Consider the following 16,547-nt stretch of genomic DNA (forward strand, 5'->3'; position numbering starts at 1 on the left):
TTCACAAGTAAAATCTAACTAATCACCATAGAACAAAAAAAATCTTCCTTAATTCAGATTGTGATAGACCTGGTTTCCAGGGAGGACACTGAATAGAATTCTGTGAGTTGTTTCCCATTTTGGATCATGTTCTACACCTCTACTCAAGGGAGTAGGGTAGATTCCTTACAACACACATAGCTGTTTAGGGAGCAAAATTTATTTCAATACATTTGCTGGAACTTTTTGGGATTTAACAGTATGCACAGTGGTAGTTCCAAATTCCCATGATGATTCTTATTTTACCTGGACATATCTAAAAACTATACATGCAGTTTTTGCAGATGTCTCTGATTCCATTTCCTACTTGACACTCTTACTTCATCTACAGTTCAAGTATAAGCTAGTTATTAGCTCCCAAGGGGCCCTCAGTAAGCTGGGTTCTTTCTTCCTGGGCCCCTGGGATCCATGGAGTTTCTTCTTACCTCCCAAGCAATTCAGGTCTTCCTACCTTGGGAACAGAAATGCACTTCTTTAAGTCACCTACACCCAACTAAGTGATTATCCTAGACTCTACCCTTCAGCATTTGAACAAAGCGGACTTGAAAAGGATAATTTCTGGCTAGTAGTTGAGGAAAATGACCAATATGGATTGCTCTGAACCTTTTTTATTTTAGAGAGCTTTAGCAAGTGCCTTGAGCTTGTTCACAATATCAGAGAATTTATGTATTTTCTAACATTCCCCTCAAACAACCATATTTTCATTATTCATCATTAGATTTCTGAGGAATTATATATTTGATACAAAGAGGCATTCACAATTTAAATGACTTTTCAGAAAGTAAAAAAGAATCTAGTATTTCCAATTAGTAGTTTTGCTCTAGGGATAATAGAAACCTGTTTATTCACCAACGTTTATTAAAACAATCTAGGATATAAAGAATAGACTTTATACTCCTTTCAAGCTGCTTAAGCTTAAAATGGGAACAAGGTATCTAAGACCCCAATTATTAATGAGAAATTTGATAATTTCTCATTTGATAATGAGAAATTAATGAGAATATGATAACATAGTTGGGAAATATACCTTATATGCATTTGGTACTTAATAGCTCATTTACAAGGATGGTTTTAGAACTAAGTGTAAACTATAAGCTTGAGCTCTCTGATGCTTAAAAACCATTCATTTATTCAATTAGACACACACACGTGCACAAAAAAACCCCCACATTTGCTTAGTGTCTATTCAATAATAAAACGGGACACAGTTCAGGAAGATATTTAGACAGGGTTGGAGGAACATATTAGTATTTTGCTAGGGAGTTACTGAAGATGGAACTGGTCATAGATGTTTGCTGTGCAGATCAACATCAAGTGTACTTTCTGTTTAAGTTTTCCTCCACCTACCGCTTTGCATTTACTCATTGGCCTTCCTATAAGCAGCTCACTGTCTCTGGGGACTGTCCTGAGAAACCATTCCAGGGTAGAAGGAACACAATGCTGATTCTCACCTATTCTGCTTGGCTATACTGATTGTTACTTCCTCTACTGTTTGGATTTTAATTTCCTTATGAAGCCTCTCAACTTCCTCTCATCATTCTCTTTTAAACAGTCCATTCTAGGGGTGCCTGGGTGGCTCAGTGGTTAAGTGCCTGCCTTCAGCTAAGGTCATGATCCTGGGGTCCTAGGATTGAGCCCTGCATCAGGCTCTCTGCTCAGCAGCGCCCCCCTGCTAGTGCTTGAGCTCGTGTTCTCTGTCAAGTAAATGAATAGAATTTCTTTTTAAAAAAATGGACCTTTCCAGGGAGGAACCGAACTTTTATTCTTTTTTTTTTTTTTAAATTAAATGGATTTATTTATTTTCAGAAAAACAGTATTCATTATTTTTTCACCACACCCAGTGCTCCATGCAATCCGTGCCCTCTATAATACCCACCACCTGGTACACCAACCTCCCACCCCCCCGCCACTTCCAACCCCTCAGATTGTTTTTCTTGACCACATTTCTGGGGACATCTTTTTTTCTGTCAAAATATAGATTTCATAAAATTGGAAGGATACCTGTATTACAAACTGGTGACACTTTTAGCAGTTCGCTATGTACTTCTTGTGAAGTCCCGTGTGTTACTTTGCTGGACTATTGTTGGTTTCTTTTATTGCTTTTTGTTCACTGAAGGGTTGATGATGCCAAATTCTCTAAGAACAATGAGCACTCCTTCCTTCTATCTTGATTTTATCAAAGTGCCCACAATAGATAGTGGTTCTCAAACTGGATTGTGTTCGTTGAGCATTAGCTGAATGGGTTTGTGTTCTATTTGATCAGTTTCACTCATGGTATTGCTTGGTTACCCTTCACTAGGACAGATGCACAATTATTTGAAAAGTAGTTCAAGGTTTAAAAATTGATTTTGCTCAAATCTTAAGTTTTTCAGTCTATTTAATACACATTTACATAACATTGGTTCACTGTCTCTCCCTCCTTTGAATCTGTAGGCATATGAAATTGACAGCAATAAGCTATCCATGCTGCTGCTGATATCTTGCCACTCAGCCTTCCTTTCATGTCATTTCTTCACTTCATCTTTATTAAATGTTTACAAATCAGTTAGGTTCAACTACAAGCCTGAAATTGTGGCTAAATGCTTGCAATGACAGCTGCAGTTTTCTGCCAATATTTGAATGCAGTTTTCTTCATCAGCTTTGTTTTTGAGTGTGCAATTTGCAGATACCTCCTGGAAAAAGAAGCATGCTAATGGATTTCAGATGTGGTGTGAATTACTTATTTGTACATTCGTGCAAAATCAAACACATTTGGGACAAGTTTTGTTTATTCTTTGGTTTCAAAGAACAGAATTTGCCAGTAATTCAGCAAGTGTAAAGGCAATCCCTACAAAAGGGGCAACTTGTTGATTTCAAAGAATACAGTTTGAAACTTTCTGCTGGAGAAAGAAATAATGAGCCAGTAACCAGTGCACATTCCTGAAGTTACCCAGGATTGCAATCCTACTCTCATCTGCTTCCTTTTGCTGCTACGGGGAGAGAGAAATTCATTCCACAGATTAAGTGTTAACTAGTTGTTTTCTGTTTTTTTTTTTTCTTTTTTAAAGATTTTATTTATTTATTTGACAGAAAGAGAGATCACAAGTAGGCAGAGAGGTAGGCAGAGAGAGAAGGGGAAGCAGGCTCCCTGATGTGGGGCTCTATCCCAGGATGCTGAGATCATGACTTGAGTTGAAGGCAGAGGCTTAACTCACTGAGCCACCTAGGCATCCCAGTGTTGACTAATTTTAACAAAGATCTCATCTTTGACGATAAGTAAATCTTTGATCAAGTTTAAATAGAACAGAAGACACCATGGGAACACTCTTAAGTAGAGTGAGATGTCAGCTGGGCATCCAGTATTGGAAGGATCTCCTATCACTTTGGTAAATGAAAGATGCTTTAAGGCCAAACTCAGAGTCAACCTCCTCATTTGTGACTCTGCATGAACTACTAAACCTCAAGACAGCATTAACTCATCTTGCCAGTTTGTGCTGTGAGCATAAGGGGGATGCCTATAGAAGGTGTAAGTATCTCTTAGCACCAACCATTACCACAGCCAGAGCAGAACTTAGAGTTTCACTGACAGTTCAAGACTGTTATGGTATTTCACATTTGCAGGTTTTATAGAGAAATGCACAGTCTCTTGTTTTCTTCTTTAGATGCTTCTTTTCACTCTAGACTACACATATCATACCCTACTAACTAGAACTCATCATCACTCATGTTTAGGAATCAGAGTCCTGGTGATGACAATAAGAAAGGTGAGAGAAGTAAATCAAATATTCTCTCCTAGAAACAGAACATATATTTTTTGATGGTTTCTTTTTCCTACTTCACATTTTCCCATGTGTGAGGGGAACGTGATAACCACTACACTATGGAAACTACACTTTCCCATGTAAAGTATTATGACTTTACCTATGATTTTTGTAGCTGAATTCAATTTTCTGAAGTTAAGATTAAGTTGGGGCATTGGTTCTCAAACTTGAACACACATCAAAATCACAGGATTGTTAAAACACAGATTGTTGAGCATCGTTCCCCAGAGTCTCTGATTCGTAGGTCTGATGGGGTCCAGGAATTAGCATTTCTAATAAATTACTGGATGATGCTAATGCTTCCAGTCTAGGGACCACACACTATGGAAGGTAGTTATACAGCATAGTCTTTTGTGTGCAGAAGTGTGATCATACTGACCTCTTTCATTCTTTCCCATCAAATAGTTGCCATTCAATTTTTATGAAGCAATTTTAAGGACACTTCTTGAGTCCTTATACATAGACCTATACACATTGTTCACAATTGTATATTAGAAATCTTTCTTTTTTTAAGATTTATCTATTTATTTGAGGGAGAGTGAGACAGTACATGTGCATGAGGAAGGGGGAGGAGTTGAGGGAGAGGGAGAGAAGAGAATGTCAAGCAGATTCCCCACTGAGTTTGGAGCCTGTAGTGGGGCTTGATCTCATGACCCTGACATCATGCCTGAACTGAAACCAAGAGTCCAGCACTTAACCAACTGAGCCACCTAGGCGCCTGTATTAGAAATGTCTTAAATTAACTAGGCATTCAGTGACTATAGTAATTTAGAAAAGTAAATTATGAAACTGTGCTAGATTTTTCAGGAGAAAATCAGTCACTTCTATTGCACTGCATCAGCTTATTTAGAAAGTTATTAAGTTATCCCTGCAAACTCGACCCCCATTTATTTACATGGCTTTAGAGAATTTTTAGATACTCATAGGCAATTAACAACTAAAAGCAATGAAAAGCAGTAAGCAGGCTAAATACCCTTTTTCCTTTCTGCTTGAAGTATTTGTTTCTGTTAATATCATAATTTACTCAATCATAGTCTTCCTTTTGCAAAATACCTATTTTCTGAGATCAGAGTTCTTCACTGGGTTGTATAATTATACATAACAAAAATTGGGCATTTCCTCACAAAACTAACCAAAACAAAGAGAAACCCTAATGACATTCGTTGAGGATCCAAAAAAGAAAAAAACCCCAGAAAGATAGTGTTTGAAAGCTCTTTTGTTATGACAATGCCAGGTATGTTAAGCCACTTGATTACACTATAATTTATAAGTCCTCTTTTGTATATGAGATCATATAAGTTTCAAATGAAAGAAGTCAAAGAAAGACGTCCCTAGCATCTGAGAATCTGTACATGTCAGTTCAAGTTTCTCTTTTTAAAAGTACATGTAAAGATAATAACTTCTTTCCTTTTCAAAATAGTATTTTAGTTATCCTTATGTTTATAAAGAAATGTGCAAAAGATAATAGGTGATCCCCAACAATGCAGAGCTTTTTAAACCCTGAGCATAATTTTTTTTGTTGTTCCTTTAAGCTTTACAAAAAGGCAATTTTTTCTCTTTGGCTTTTTAGTTGCTCTTGAATCACAGACAACAGTGATAAAAATGAAATCATTTAAAATACAGCTAAATTTTTTTTTCAGTTTGACAAACAAAATTTTATAGTTGAAGCATGATATTTAATTTGGCTGTGTGGTACATTTTTTTCCCCCAGAAGAAATGTGGAAAGATGAGCTACCTATTGTATGACATGTATCTCAGTATGTAGGTGCTAATGTCTAGGTATTTGGCACATGCAAAGTCTAGAACAATGTGGAAACCTGCTTATTGACAAACCGGCAAGTGGGATCTGGACAACGGCAAGGGAAGTCCCTGTCCAGGTACTTAAAAATCAGTGAAGTTTGGTTTTTGAAAATTCAAAACAAATTAAAAAAAAAAAAACAATTTCACTGGACAAACAGTGCCATAACCTGAAAAAAAATGGCTTTAACGTTGAGAAGTTCTCACTCTTGGTTGTGAGGTGCAAGAGATTCAGTTATTGGGGTGCGCTAGGGTGATCAACCTCCCCATTTGTTGAGGAGAGAGGCATTTCCCAGAATGCGGGGGTTTCAGTTTTCGAACCAGAAGAGTCTTGGTTAAACAGAGAGAGTTGGAAACCCTGGGTTGTGTTTTTACATCTGTCAGTTATACTTTATATAATACAAGCCAGGTACTGTACTTGGCTTGAGTACATAATCAGCTTCATTAGGCATTTATATCAAGTTGATTTTTTGATGTTGCAGTTTCTTTGGCAAGTTAGTAATAATACCTGTGAATCCTGACCGATTTTAGTAATGGCTTAACTATCAGCTATACAAAATACCTTATGTTTAATTTTTTGAAAGTTGAATTAAGTAAACAAATTCCTTTAAACTGAGCAATCAATACTTTCTCCTACTTGCCAGTTCCCAAATGATATTTTTCTACGAGAATGAGGCTTTTAGAAAGTTATATATGCTTTTAAAAATCCTTTCTTAACTTGAACTAGTGATTTTGAAATCCATTGTCTTTGAGGAAGATACACAGAGAGTAGACAATAAAGTTGTAGAAAGATTAAGTGACCCATCAATAGGTTATAATATATTCCCCATTCATTCATCTCCCTTTTGGAGCAGATGAGTATCTGTTGGCTTTTATGTAGATGATAGCTTATGGAGAAACAGTTTCTAAAACTTTATTTATATATGACTCCAGGTATGTGACAGTACAATGATATTCATGTAGTTTTTGTGATGTAGTTTGTGATGATATCCATGACAGTTTTTATAGCTGTCAAGGATGGTGCCTGTCATTTGAAATTCTCAGTGCAAACTGCTCCCCCAGTATCACCCATAGTTGGCAAAAATTGTCTGAAAAAAATTCCTCAGTGTGAACTGATATTTGGAGGTAATATTGCTTTTTAAACCTCCTGCTTTTGCACAACATTGAAAAATTCTGGACAAATACATGAAAAAGGAGTAAAAAAAATCATGTTTTCACTGATTGTTAAAAGACAGAGGGCTGGTTAAAAACATATTTATAAAATAGGGGCACCTGGGTGGCTCAGTCATTTAAGCATCTGACTCTTGATTTCAGCTCGGGTTGTGATCTCAGGGTTATAAGATCAAGCCCTGAGTGGGGCTCCATGCTCAGGGGGAGCCTGCTTGATTCTCTCTCTGCCCTCCCCGCTGCCCACTTTCTTTATGACTTTCTCCAAAAATAAAGAAATAAAATTTTTAACAATATATTTATGAAATAGAATACACTTAAAATATCTACAGGTAGTTAAATTATTAGGCGTCATCTGTAACTGGTACTAGTGTGTTCAAAGGTACAATTGACTTTAACACCAAAGCACAGTACAGATTTCAGCCATTACATAAAAAAATCTCCTCAGCTTTAAGTTATGTAATGATAAACTGTACCTGTTGAAAAATATATGTGGAAAAAAGAAATAATTTTAATACAAATATGACTCATCTGCAGGCATTCATTTATTCCGATCCAGCAACCATGGCAAATGCGTTTGGATTACTGGGCATAGTATGAAACATTTAAAAGGGAGTGGAGAACTTTATTAAAACAGAAGGCTCTTCAAACTCTACAATGATGTCAGAAATATAGGTCCTTGGAGCACATTATTGTTTTAAGCGGAGGTCCCCGCACTTTCACATTGGTTATAAAACATTATTTTGTGCTGCTGGCCTGGAATGAGAATGTCATACATCTGTAGGCAATTAGAAGAAGCTGGACTGCATGTTTGATTAGCTCAATAATAAACGGGTACAAGTGTGACTCCACTTATGTTAGTCAGATTCCCTAGACAGATTATCCTGTTGTTATCATATGAAATAACCCCCTTTTATCAACAATTAAGTAAATCCACATTTATGGGCACTTTGCAAAATTGTGAGGTGGGAAGAAATCCAACTTAAGCCTTAAGTCATCCAAAAAACTTTTAACCCTGCTTTCAATGATACAGACCCCAATCCCAAGTCTTAAAGAAATTGGTTGAATTATATAGAACAGTTGGGTTAGAAATACCCTGTGTGCAAACAATCAGTAAGTATGTTTTTAGCATCTATCATAAGCTAGGCATTTAATAGTTTTAGCTTATAACTAAAGAAAAAAATTCTCACAGAATTAAGAATTACAAATGTTTTAATCTGTGAAAAGTAATTTTGTAAGGTCTAAGTCTTTTTAAAAAAATTAAATAGATTTCATTTTTATTATTCACATTTTATCATGCGGTTTCTACTATAACCAAGTGAATCTTATAAGTCTTGAATATGCTCTATCCTAGAACTTCTTCATTCAGTTCTAGGCATTGTTCTTGAATTCAACCATATTTGCCAATGATAGGTATAAGCCACTTTGGGAAATGACCCATTCATTTTTCTGTTTATTTTTTTCTCCTAAGTACCATTAAAATACATAACTGGAGCATGAAAAATAATTCAGTATAGAAAAGCCCATACTTAAAAAAAAACTTCAGTATCACTTTCCAGTTTCAGGAAAAACATCACCGAACCTTCCAATTCAACTAGATATTTAAATGACACAATTAAAAGTTGCTGTCTTAAATAAACTCAAGATACTTTTTATCAATATTCACTCAAACACATATACATAAAGTAACCTCATGAGGCTATCTCCTTGACATAATCCTTAAATTAAATATCGGAATATCAAGCAGATGCTGAAGCATTCATCATCATTATTGGAATTCTGACTCATGGCAGTAACACAAAACAGATGCTAAAATGATGCACCCTCTGAAAAGTGACACCATCACGGCATGGGTTAGCTCTTGATGTGGGGTACTGAAAAATTTGAAAGCAAAATATAAAATATAAAATATTAAAAGCAGGGTATGATAGGGGTCCTTCATTTATAAGCCGTTTCAAATCTATCTGATGCAGTAGAGAAAACTCCACACCAGCGCATAAAGGGCAGCATCTCAGGGAAACAGAAGATGCTTCTTTTCCTCACTCAGAACAGGTAGAAGGTTTAAAACTCCTGGACCCTTTCTGTTGGCCAATATGTACCAGGCACCTGTGGTATAAAATGGGGTCTACTCTGTCAGCCCCACGGCTGTGCCAAAGGAGTCTGGGGCTCCTATGGCCCTTGTCAGTAACGAGCTCCACACCAGGCAGATCTGAAAGGGTTGGCTAAGTAGGAAAAGGGAAACAAAATCTCATAGCACAGTCCAGTTAACTAATATCCTACACATCTTCAAAGCCCAAGATTCTTATCATTGTGTTAGCATGAGTCTACAGCTGTTTCTAGAATACACAGTGATGTGTACTCTTTGTGAAAATAAACAGAAAAACCCAAGCAGATGGTGCCATGGTGCAAGTGATATAAGAGAAATGTGCTCAGATGAGAACCGAAAAGGATAGAGATGTGGAGTGGGGAAGCCTCTTCAAAGGTAACGAGAAACAGAAGTCCCATTTCTTTATTCCTCAGTGAGAAAAATAAATTAGTGGCAAGTTCAATAAAAAGAAAACTTGAGAACCCAAAGGAGGACATTTATGGAGTAGCTTGACGCACAATTTCAAAGTCCAAATGAATAACCTGACTGTTCCTTCTGACAGCTGTTGACTCTGGCTCCGCCTGCCTGGGTTTGAAGGCTAGTTCTACTCTCACCACCTGTGTGACCCCTGATTCCCAAACTTGGCTGCAGGCTTGGAACCACGTGGGTAGCTTTAAAAAATAGGGAGGCCCAGAACCCATCCCCAGAGACTGTTGTTTAATGGGGCTGGGGTGTGGCTTGGATATGGAGGTTTTAAAAGCTCCCAAGTGACTATAGATGGTTGCTATGGTTGAGAACCACTGATGACCCCTCTCTCCCAGCCTCGGCTTCCTCATTTGTAAAATGAGATCGATACAGGCAGCAACCACCTTTTAGGATTTTTGCGATGATTAAATGATAATTCAGGCAAAGCACTGGGCACCATGGCGTGTGGGAAGTTCTCAGTAAACTGGCGCTGTTAATCCTCACCACGAGGTGCACTTGGACAAGAACGTTCTCATTAGCATAATAAGTCATGCTTACCTTGGCACACGTTATGCTCACTCTGCTCGTAGCCTGTTGCACACTGGATCCGGTGAGAAGGGTTGGAGGGGATGCGCTGAGGGTCAGCTGGGTTACGCCGGATGACAAAGTTATTTCGGCCAGTCTGCACTTCGGGGCCTGCAACTGCAGCAGCGCTGGCCACGAAGCCGCCCCCGGGCATCACTCCACTGGCTGCCATGCCCGTGGCTGCCACGCCCCCAGCGCCCGTCCCTGACGAGGCGGCTGCATTGGCCGCTGCACCCACGCCTTCCGCAGCGGGTGTTTCTTGCTGAGGTTGCTCATTATTGACAATAATCTGGGCTGTTTTAGGAAGGCAGAGGTATCCTCCGTAGTGGTTGACACATTTCATTCCACCTTTGCAAGCGTCTGGGACAATGTCACATTCATCAATATCTGTGGTCAGCAATAAAATAAATCAGGAATCTTCTCAGAGGGAACACAAAACATGTAAATATACGCTCACACCTTTTTGGTAGAGTAGGAAGAGGACAAGAAGAGTGACATGAGATGGAGACAGAAAGCTATGTTCAGACGGGAAGTCTTTGAAGTTGGCTCACCTTTGCACTGCTGTCTTACAGGATCCCACTCATATCCATCTGTGCATTGCTGTGAAGAAAACATCAAAGATGGGGCCAGGAGACAGTTAATGTGTGTATCCACTTCCTAAGAAGTCACTCTAAAAGCGTCATTCCTATGACAACAATCCTTGCTCTAGAGTCCCAGATAGATCATGAGGTGGATAGTTTAACATTCCCTAGATTTTCTCCCTCCCTCCCTTCCTTCTCTCCCTCCTTCTTTCCTTCCTTCCCATCTTCCTTCCTTCTTTCTTTCCTTCTCTCTCTCTCTCTTTTTCTTTTGACAAATCTGTGCATTGGATCGCTTCCGGGCTCCCTTCTCAATCACCAGCTGCCTTAACTCTTGTGTTGTATTTGGTACAGTTGCCCATCACCATCTCAGAATTCTTTTCTCTGTTTCAATACTGATCTTCCCTAATCTCCTTGAATGCCTGTTTTTTTTTTTTTTTGCTTTATTTGCCCTTCTTCCACATTAAAAATTTTACCAAAAAGAAAAAAAAAATCAACCAAGTTCCTTTATTTAGCCCTCGACTCTTCCCCTCCTCTCTCAATTCTCTTAGAGCATTCCAGCACCTGCCATTCCTTACCTGTTCAGCTGAGTCTCAAGCCTCCCACTCACACCTTGGCCCACCTCCTAGCTTCAATTCCTATGAGTCCTCTCTAGTTCACTCACTAAACAAACCATCTACTGAGTACCTTCTCCTACTGGGCACCGTTCTAGTCCCTGGGCATGCAAAGATCATGAAGACCTTGTCCTTGCTCCCAAGTGGCTCACAGACAGAAGAGCAGACAGACAGGTAGACAAGTTGGAGCAAGATGTCAGATGCTGTGACCCATACATATATGTGGAAAGAGTTATGGACTCTGTCCAGGGCTGTGTGTGGGCATGACAGAGTGGAAGAGAAGGCTTTATGGGGGAAGTCACAAGTGAATTGGGTCTTACAGGATCTTTCCAGGGAAATGTGGGAATTCTAGGAGGAGGGACCATGAGAAAAAAGATGCAACACTGTTAAAGACAGAAAGAGCTGCAAGTAGTCTGAGTGGGGGCATGCAGTTAGAGGGACAAGAAGGAACCAATTCCTACCTTGAATGTCAGTGAATCTCAAGCTTTATGATCAAGCTTAAGTCACCCAGGGGGCTTATTAAAATGCAGACCCAAAGGATCAGATTCTGCAGGTCTGGGTAGGATACTTGGAATTTGAATTCCTAACAAACATCCCAGGTGATTTTGACACAGGTTGCCTATAGGCTACTTCTTGAGAAACGCTACTATAAGTGATACGAGGTCTCTGAATAATTTTATTTATTTACTTATTTTCCCTGAAGCATTTTTAAGCTCAGGAAAATATTGAAACAGATGCAGATTTGAGGAAGATGCTTCAGGAAAGATAGAGCAAAAGTAGAGTGAACAAACCAATGAATTCTTTTAATGGAGCTGAGAGTTGCTTATGCACACAACAGATGCTGGGCAAGTAAATAGCTGAATGGAGACAGCTCAGTTTAAATATTTTAGTGGGATCTGAAACTTCACAGGGTGAAAACTATACTCACTTTATCTCTGAAGCTAATTCTTTCTAGTTTCTCCAACCTGCCCAGAGCGCCACCACCCTTCTTAGGACCTTGGATTATAACTGTAACACGCACACTGACTTTTCCATTTATTTTCCTTTAAACTCTGCTGACTTCGTGTCCATGTCTGTATCTACCATGTTGTGTGTAAGCCTTCCTGCCTCGTGAATAGGCAAGGCTGTCTGGCTGTCCTCCATATCTCTGTGTGTTGCACACAGCCTCCAAAACCATCTTCCTTGCTCTCTTGATTGTATTACTCCTATACTTAAGACCTCATACTGACTTGCAGACCTCTCACCTCCCACTTCTGCCATCTCCGGGCTCCCCTCACCACCCAGCACCAGCCCACCTAAACTTGTCATCTCCTCAACTTGTCTTGGGTTGTTTTTACCCCTAGACTTTGATCATGTCACTTTCTCTGATTCCGATGCCTCTTCAGCCATTCTAGATTAATCTGACGTCATTACTTCTTTCAAGATTCAGCACAGAACTTGACCTCTTCCAATATGCCAGTGCTCACACTAATTACTTCCTTGCTTTTTCTATCTCTTTAGCATTTATATAATTGATACAATTATAATACGTGTACTTGCTTAGGAACTTTGTAGTTCAACAGTATTTTCCCAGCGTAAATTCCATGAGGTAAAGGTCTAGATTTTCTTAGTAAACAAGTTCTTTTGCTGGTGTAAGAACTGCTTATGCACATGGTAGCTACTTGGCAAGTAAATGGCTGAATGAACCCTAACTTTAAAATGGAAGGGGGATATGATGCTGTTTTGTGAATATGAGCTCAATTTTCCAAAAAGTACCTTTCAAGTCAGGCACAATGACAGTACACTGAATAATCTATTTGCTAACTAGAGAGGGCATGCAGATTGTGACAGGTATTTAGTTCCAGTATATTTAATATGGATCTGCTATTAAACAAGCCTAGACTGACTAGACCACTTGCTGGCTGTGTAGCCTTCAGCAAGTTAGATACTCTCTCTGATCTTCAGTTCTGCTATTGGTGAAAGGAAGATGATACCACTTCCCTCAACCTTTGCTATGGAAATGAAAGGAGATAGTATCCCCACAACAGGGTACTCACAGAGCAGTTCTATTTTATTCTTTAACCATAAATTATTAGGCATACACAGTTCAAGAGACAATAGGCCTAATTTTAGAACAAAAAGGATGTCATATCTGGAAAATCTGCTATAATAATAATGAACCCTAGTTAGTGGTCTAAAACTCTAGTGTTTAATCCACAGGGATTAATTGTGATTTAATTGATGAACCAAAGAGAAGGGGGTATAAGATAAGCAACTGTAAAAGCAATAAAATATTTTATTGGATGAATATAAAAATGGGTAGTTAATTTAACTTTAGCTCCTTAAGAAAGTAGTAAGTTTAGCCTGAATAACAAAACATTCTCATTTGAAGATAAACAGCACATGTATTCATTTCTCATGCTTTATTTATCTTCAGCAGAGGAAGCAACTACATTTATCATTAAGTTAACAAAATATTTATGTGAAACCCTACTTGATTTATAGTTGATCTGAACAACAACAAAGAACATTTTCCAGATGAATACTAACATTTCGGGGATAATAGGATACCAAAAAGTGAGATAATGTTTATTATCAGTAATTGACATTAGCTCACTTTTAGGAGTTCTATTTTCAAAAATTTTTCACATTCTTTTGAGTAGAATTACTTCATTTTAAATTGGGAGCAAGTAGAAAAATATGTTTTTCATATTGTGATCCAGGACAAATGTCACTTGCCTCATGACACTGGTTAAAGACTAGAAGACACAAAACAAAAACAAACAAACAAAAAAAGAAAAGAGAAAACAGAGGTGTAAACAAACTCACTGGAAGTGAGGTAAGTACTGCCCTCTCTTCTCACTACATCCATTCCTGATAGTCAGATGATATTTTCGATATTTTATTAAACATTGGTAATATCTATGCAATCAACTAATTAATCAAATATTACTTGGAAATAATCAGATGTAATTAATTAGAAAATGCAAATTTGCAAAACCAAATTTCACACAATGCATTTTAAGACCACTTTAGCCAATACGCATCCTGGTAGCACATAAATTCTACCTGAAGGGCATTTATATGAATTATCAGTTATACTATAAATGGATATATATAGTCTTTATAAATTCAATAAGGGCCATTTACATGAAAACATAAGTCATATATACAAATGACGTATGTGCTTTTGTGATGTTTGTTTTTATTTGACTTCTCTTACTCTACAAGTTTTGGTTTTATCTGCATGTATATAGGAATCCAGGCTTTCCAATTCCTTACCCTCATTAATTTATTGGATGTGTTAGAAACATGTAGCTTACTTTGGTTTTTGTTTTAAAAGGGTCTCCTTTTTCAGTCCTGCCAGAAATCATTACATTTTGGTCCCTATCTCAATTGGTGATCTAAATGAAATTTTGGAGGGACCACGGGTGATTTAAACAAATCTTAAATGTGAACCACACTAAAGCGTTGTTTAATTTATTACCCTCCACAGCCTGCAGACCACATACACTGGCAGGGGTGGATAAAGTCACCCTTGTGTCACCGAATCCCGCTGAACCGCACTTATCTCAAATTCCATCACCCCTTACCGTGTACGTGATGGTTTCTTCGGTGTCCTGTGACTTGACCAGCGCCAGAGTCAGCATAGTTAGGAAAAGGGCTTTCAACATCGTGAATCTCAAAGAAAACACAGGACAAACTGATGCTTAGTATCTGCTGCAGGGGAAATAACAAAACTTTAGCTGTGCAGTAATAAGCAAGGAAGGGCAGAAGGGAGAGGCTGAGGTTCCATCATACCCGATTTCCAATCTCCTTTCTCATTCCCCTCCCCCACCTCAACCTTCCCTGGGCCAAAGGAGGCACCAAAGACTGTAAAACGGCTGCAGAGTTACATTTCACTTTACTCCATCCAGCTGCGCTGAACATATACAAAGGATATTCAGCGAGGAGTTTCTACTGTTCCTTCACAACAGGCTCCAGAAAGGGTGTGGAAGGGAAGAATAGAGGGTAATTAATTTCAAAGGAGATGGTGCATTTATTTATGTGTGTGTGTGTGTGTGTGTGTGTGTGTATGAGAGAGAGACAGACAGACACACGGGGGGACAGAGAGAGAGAGAGAGGAGGTGGGGCAGCAAATCTCATATTCCTTGAATATTCAGGTTTTGCCTATATGCTCACCTCCAACTAGTGAAGTTCCTTGCACAGCTTAGCAGAAATACCTGTGAACTAATACAAATTACCTTGATCTCAAACTGTTTTTTAAAGCAAAACACCAAAATAAAACTCAAAGAGCTATCTCCTCCCCTAGTAGAATACCTGCCCTTCAGAGTTCCTTCTATCCCCCAACAAACCCTCAAAGTGGCATTTCCGTGTCATTCTCTTCGCGCAGTTTTGTGTGAAAGCCCCAGGTCGTGCGGAGGAGCTGCCCCAAGCGTCCGATTCTCGGTGCCTTATCAGTCCCTTGGTACCCGGCACGCTACCTTCAGGATCCGGCTGCCTAGAGCCAGAACCCGGGGACAACACCGCAGCCGCGTACTAGTTTCCAGGCGGCCGACCTGGCGCCCCGGGGGAGGTGAGGTTCCCTCTCCTAAGTTAACAGGCTGCAGCCCCGGGAGCTGCTCTGCGCTCCCGCTTTTCACCAGCTCCTGTGGAATCCAGGTGCGGCTTAAATCTCGTACATTAGCCCCCTGAAACTTTCAAAACTTCGTTTATGGGCACAGCTCAGTCGGCTGATTACGGGCGCGCACACACTTGCCCATCCAAACAGATGTCACCCCGGTACTCGCACATGCTGACAGATCGCATTCCGAGACCGCACACCTCCACCTCCCTCTCTGCCTGAGAGATCTTGCACAGTCCGGGGGCAGTTCTCGGGTACCCGGCACCCTTGAGGTTACCCCACTTACTTCCCTGCGCGCGGCCCGGCGGACACGGAGGGCGCCAGGGGCTCCTACCTGCGCGGCCGCGCTGCTCTCCGAGCCTGGGCAGCAAGGGGAGAGCGGCAGGGGAGGGCAGCCCGGTGGGTCTGAACTGGCGAGTTCTGGCAGCGGCCGCGGCGGCAGGAGGAGGAGGAGGAGTAAGGGAGGGAAAGGAGGAGGGCGAAGGGGGGCGGAGGAGAGAGTCGAGGGAGGCGCGAGGGCTGAGCGGGGCGCCGCAGGCCGGGCGGGAGAGCGATCAGAGCAGCCGGGTCCTCGCCCCCTCCTCCGAGTGCCCTCTCCGCCTCGGCGCCTGCCCTCCTCTGCCAGCCGTTCACCCCAGTTCCCAGACACGCCGGAACCCCAGGCCGAAGATGGCATGCTTGGCATGTGAGGTCTTGGGTTTGAATCAGCCTTGGTGATGCTCCAGCCTTCCCGACAATATCTCATGCCCGTAGAGGAAAAACATCTCTCCCAGAGAGCTGCTCAGGGTCCTGAGAAACTGGTTAAACTTTTTT

The 16,547-nt window shown here is 40.1% G+C and overlaps 1 protein-coding gene across 3 annotated transcripts in view; it reads right to left on the bottom strand.

Moving 5' to 3' along the window:
• The window catches only part of EFEMP1 (EGF containing fibulin extracellular matrix protein 1), a 57,121-nt gene extending 40,939 nt beyond the window's left edge, over window positions 1–16,182 (bottom strand). Inside the window, exons 1-5 of one of the 3 annotated variants that reach the window (XM_044263995.1) lie at window positions 16,069–16,182; window positions 15,293–15,340; window positions 14,704–14,791; window positions 10,491–10,539; window positions 9,913–10,326 (exon numbers count right to left, since the gene is read on the bottom strand). In XM_044263995.1, coding sequence (XP_044119930.1) covers window positions 9,913–10,326; window positions 10,491–10,539; window positions 14,704–14,784 — 544 coding nt within the window. In that variant the 5' untranslated portion in view covers window positions 14,785–14,791; window positions 15,293–15,340; window positions 16,069–16,182. Of the gene's footprint in view, window positions 1–9,912; window positions 10,327–10,490; window positions 10,540–14,703; window positions 14,792–15,292; window positions 15,341–16,020; window positions 16,041–16,068 lie in introns of those variants that run through there. The other 2 variants (XM_044263994.1, XM_044263996.1) reach the window with 2 other exon arrangements.
• Between the last annotated feature and the right edge of the window lie 365 nt (window positions 16,183–16,547).

Source organism: Neovison vison, chromosome 8 (genome assembly GCF_020171115.1).
Source record: "Neovison vison isolate M4711 chromosome 8, ASM_NN_V1, whole genome shotgun sequence".
In the NCBI taxonomy this organism is placed as follows: domain Eukaryota; kingdom Metazoa; phylum Chordata; class Mammalia; order Carnivora; family Mustelidae; genus Neogale; species Neogale vison.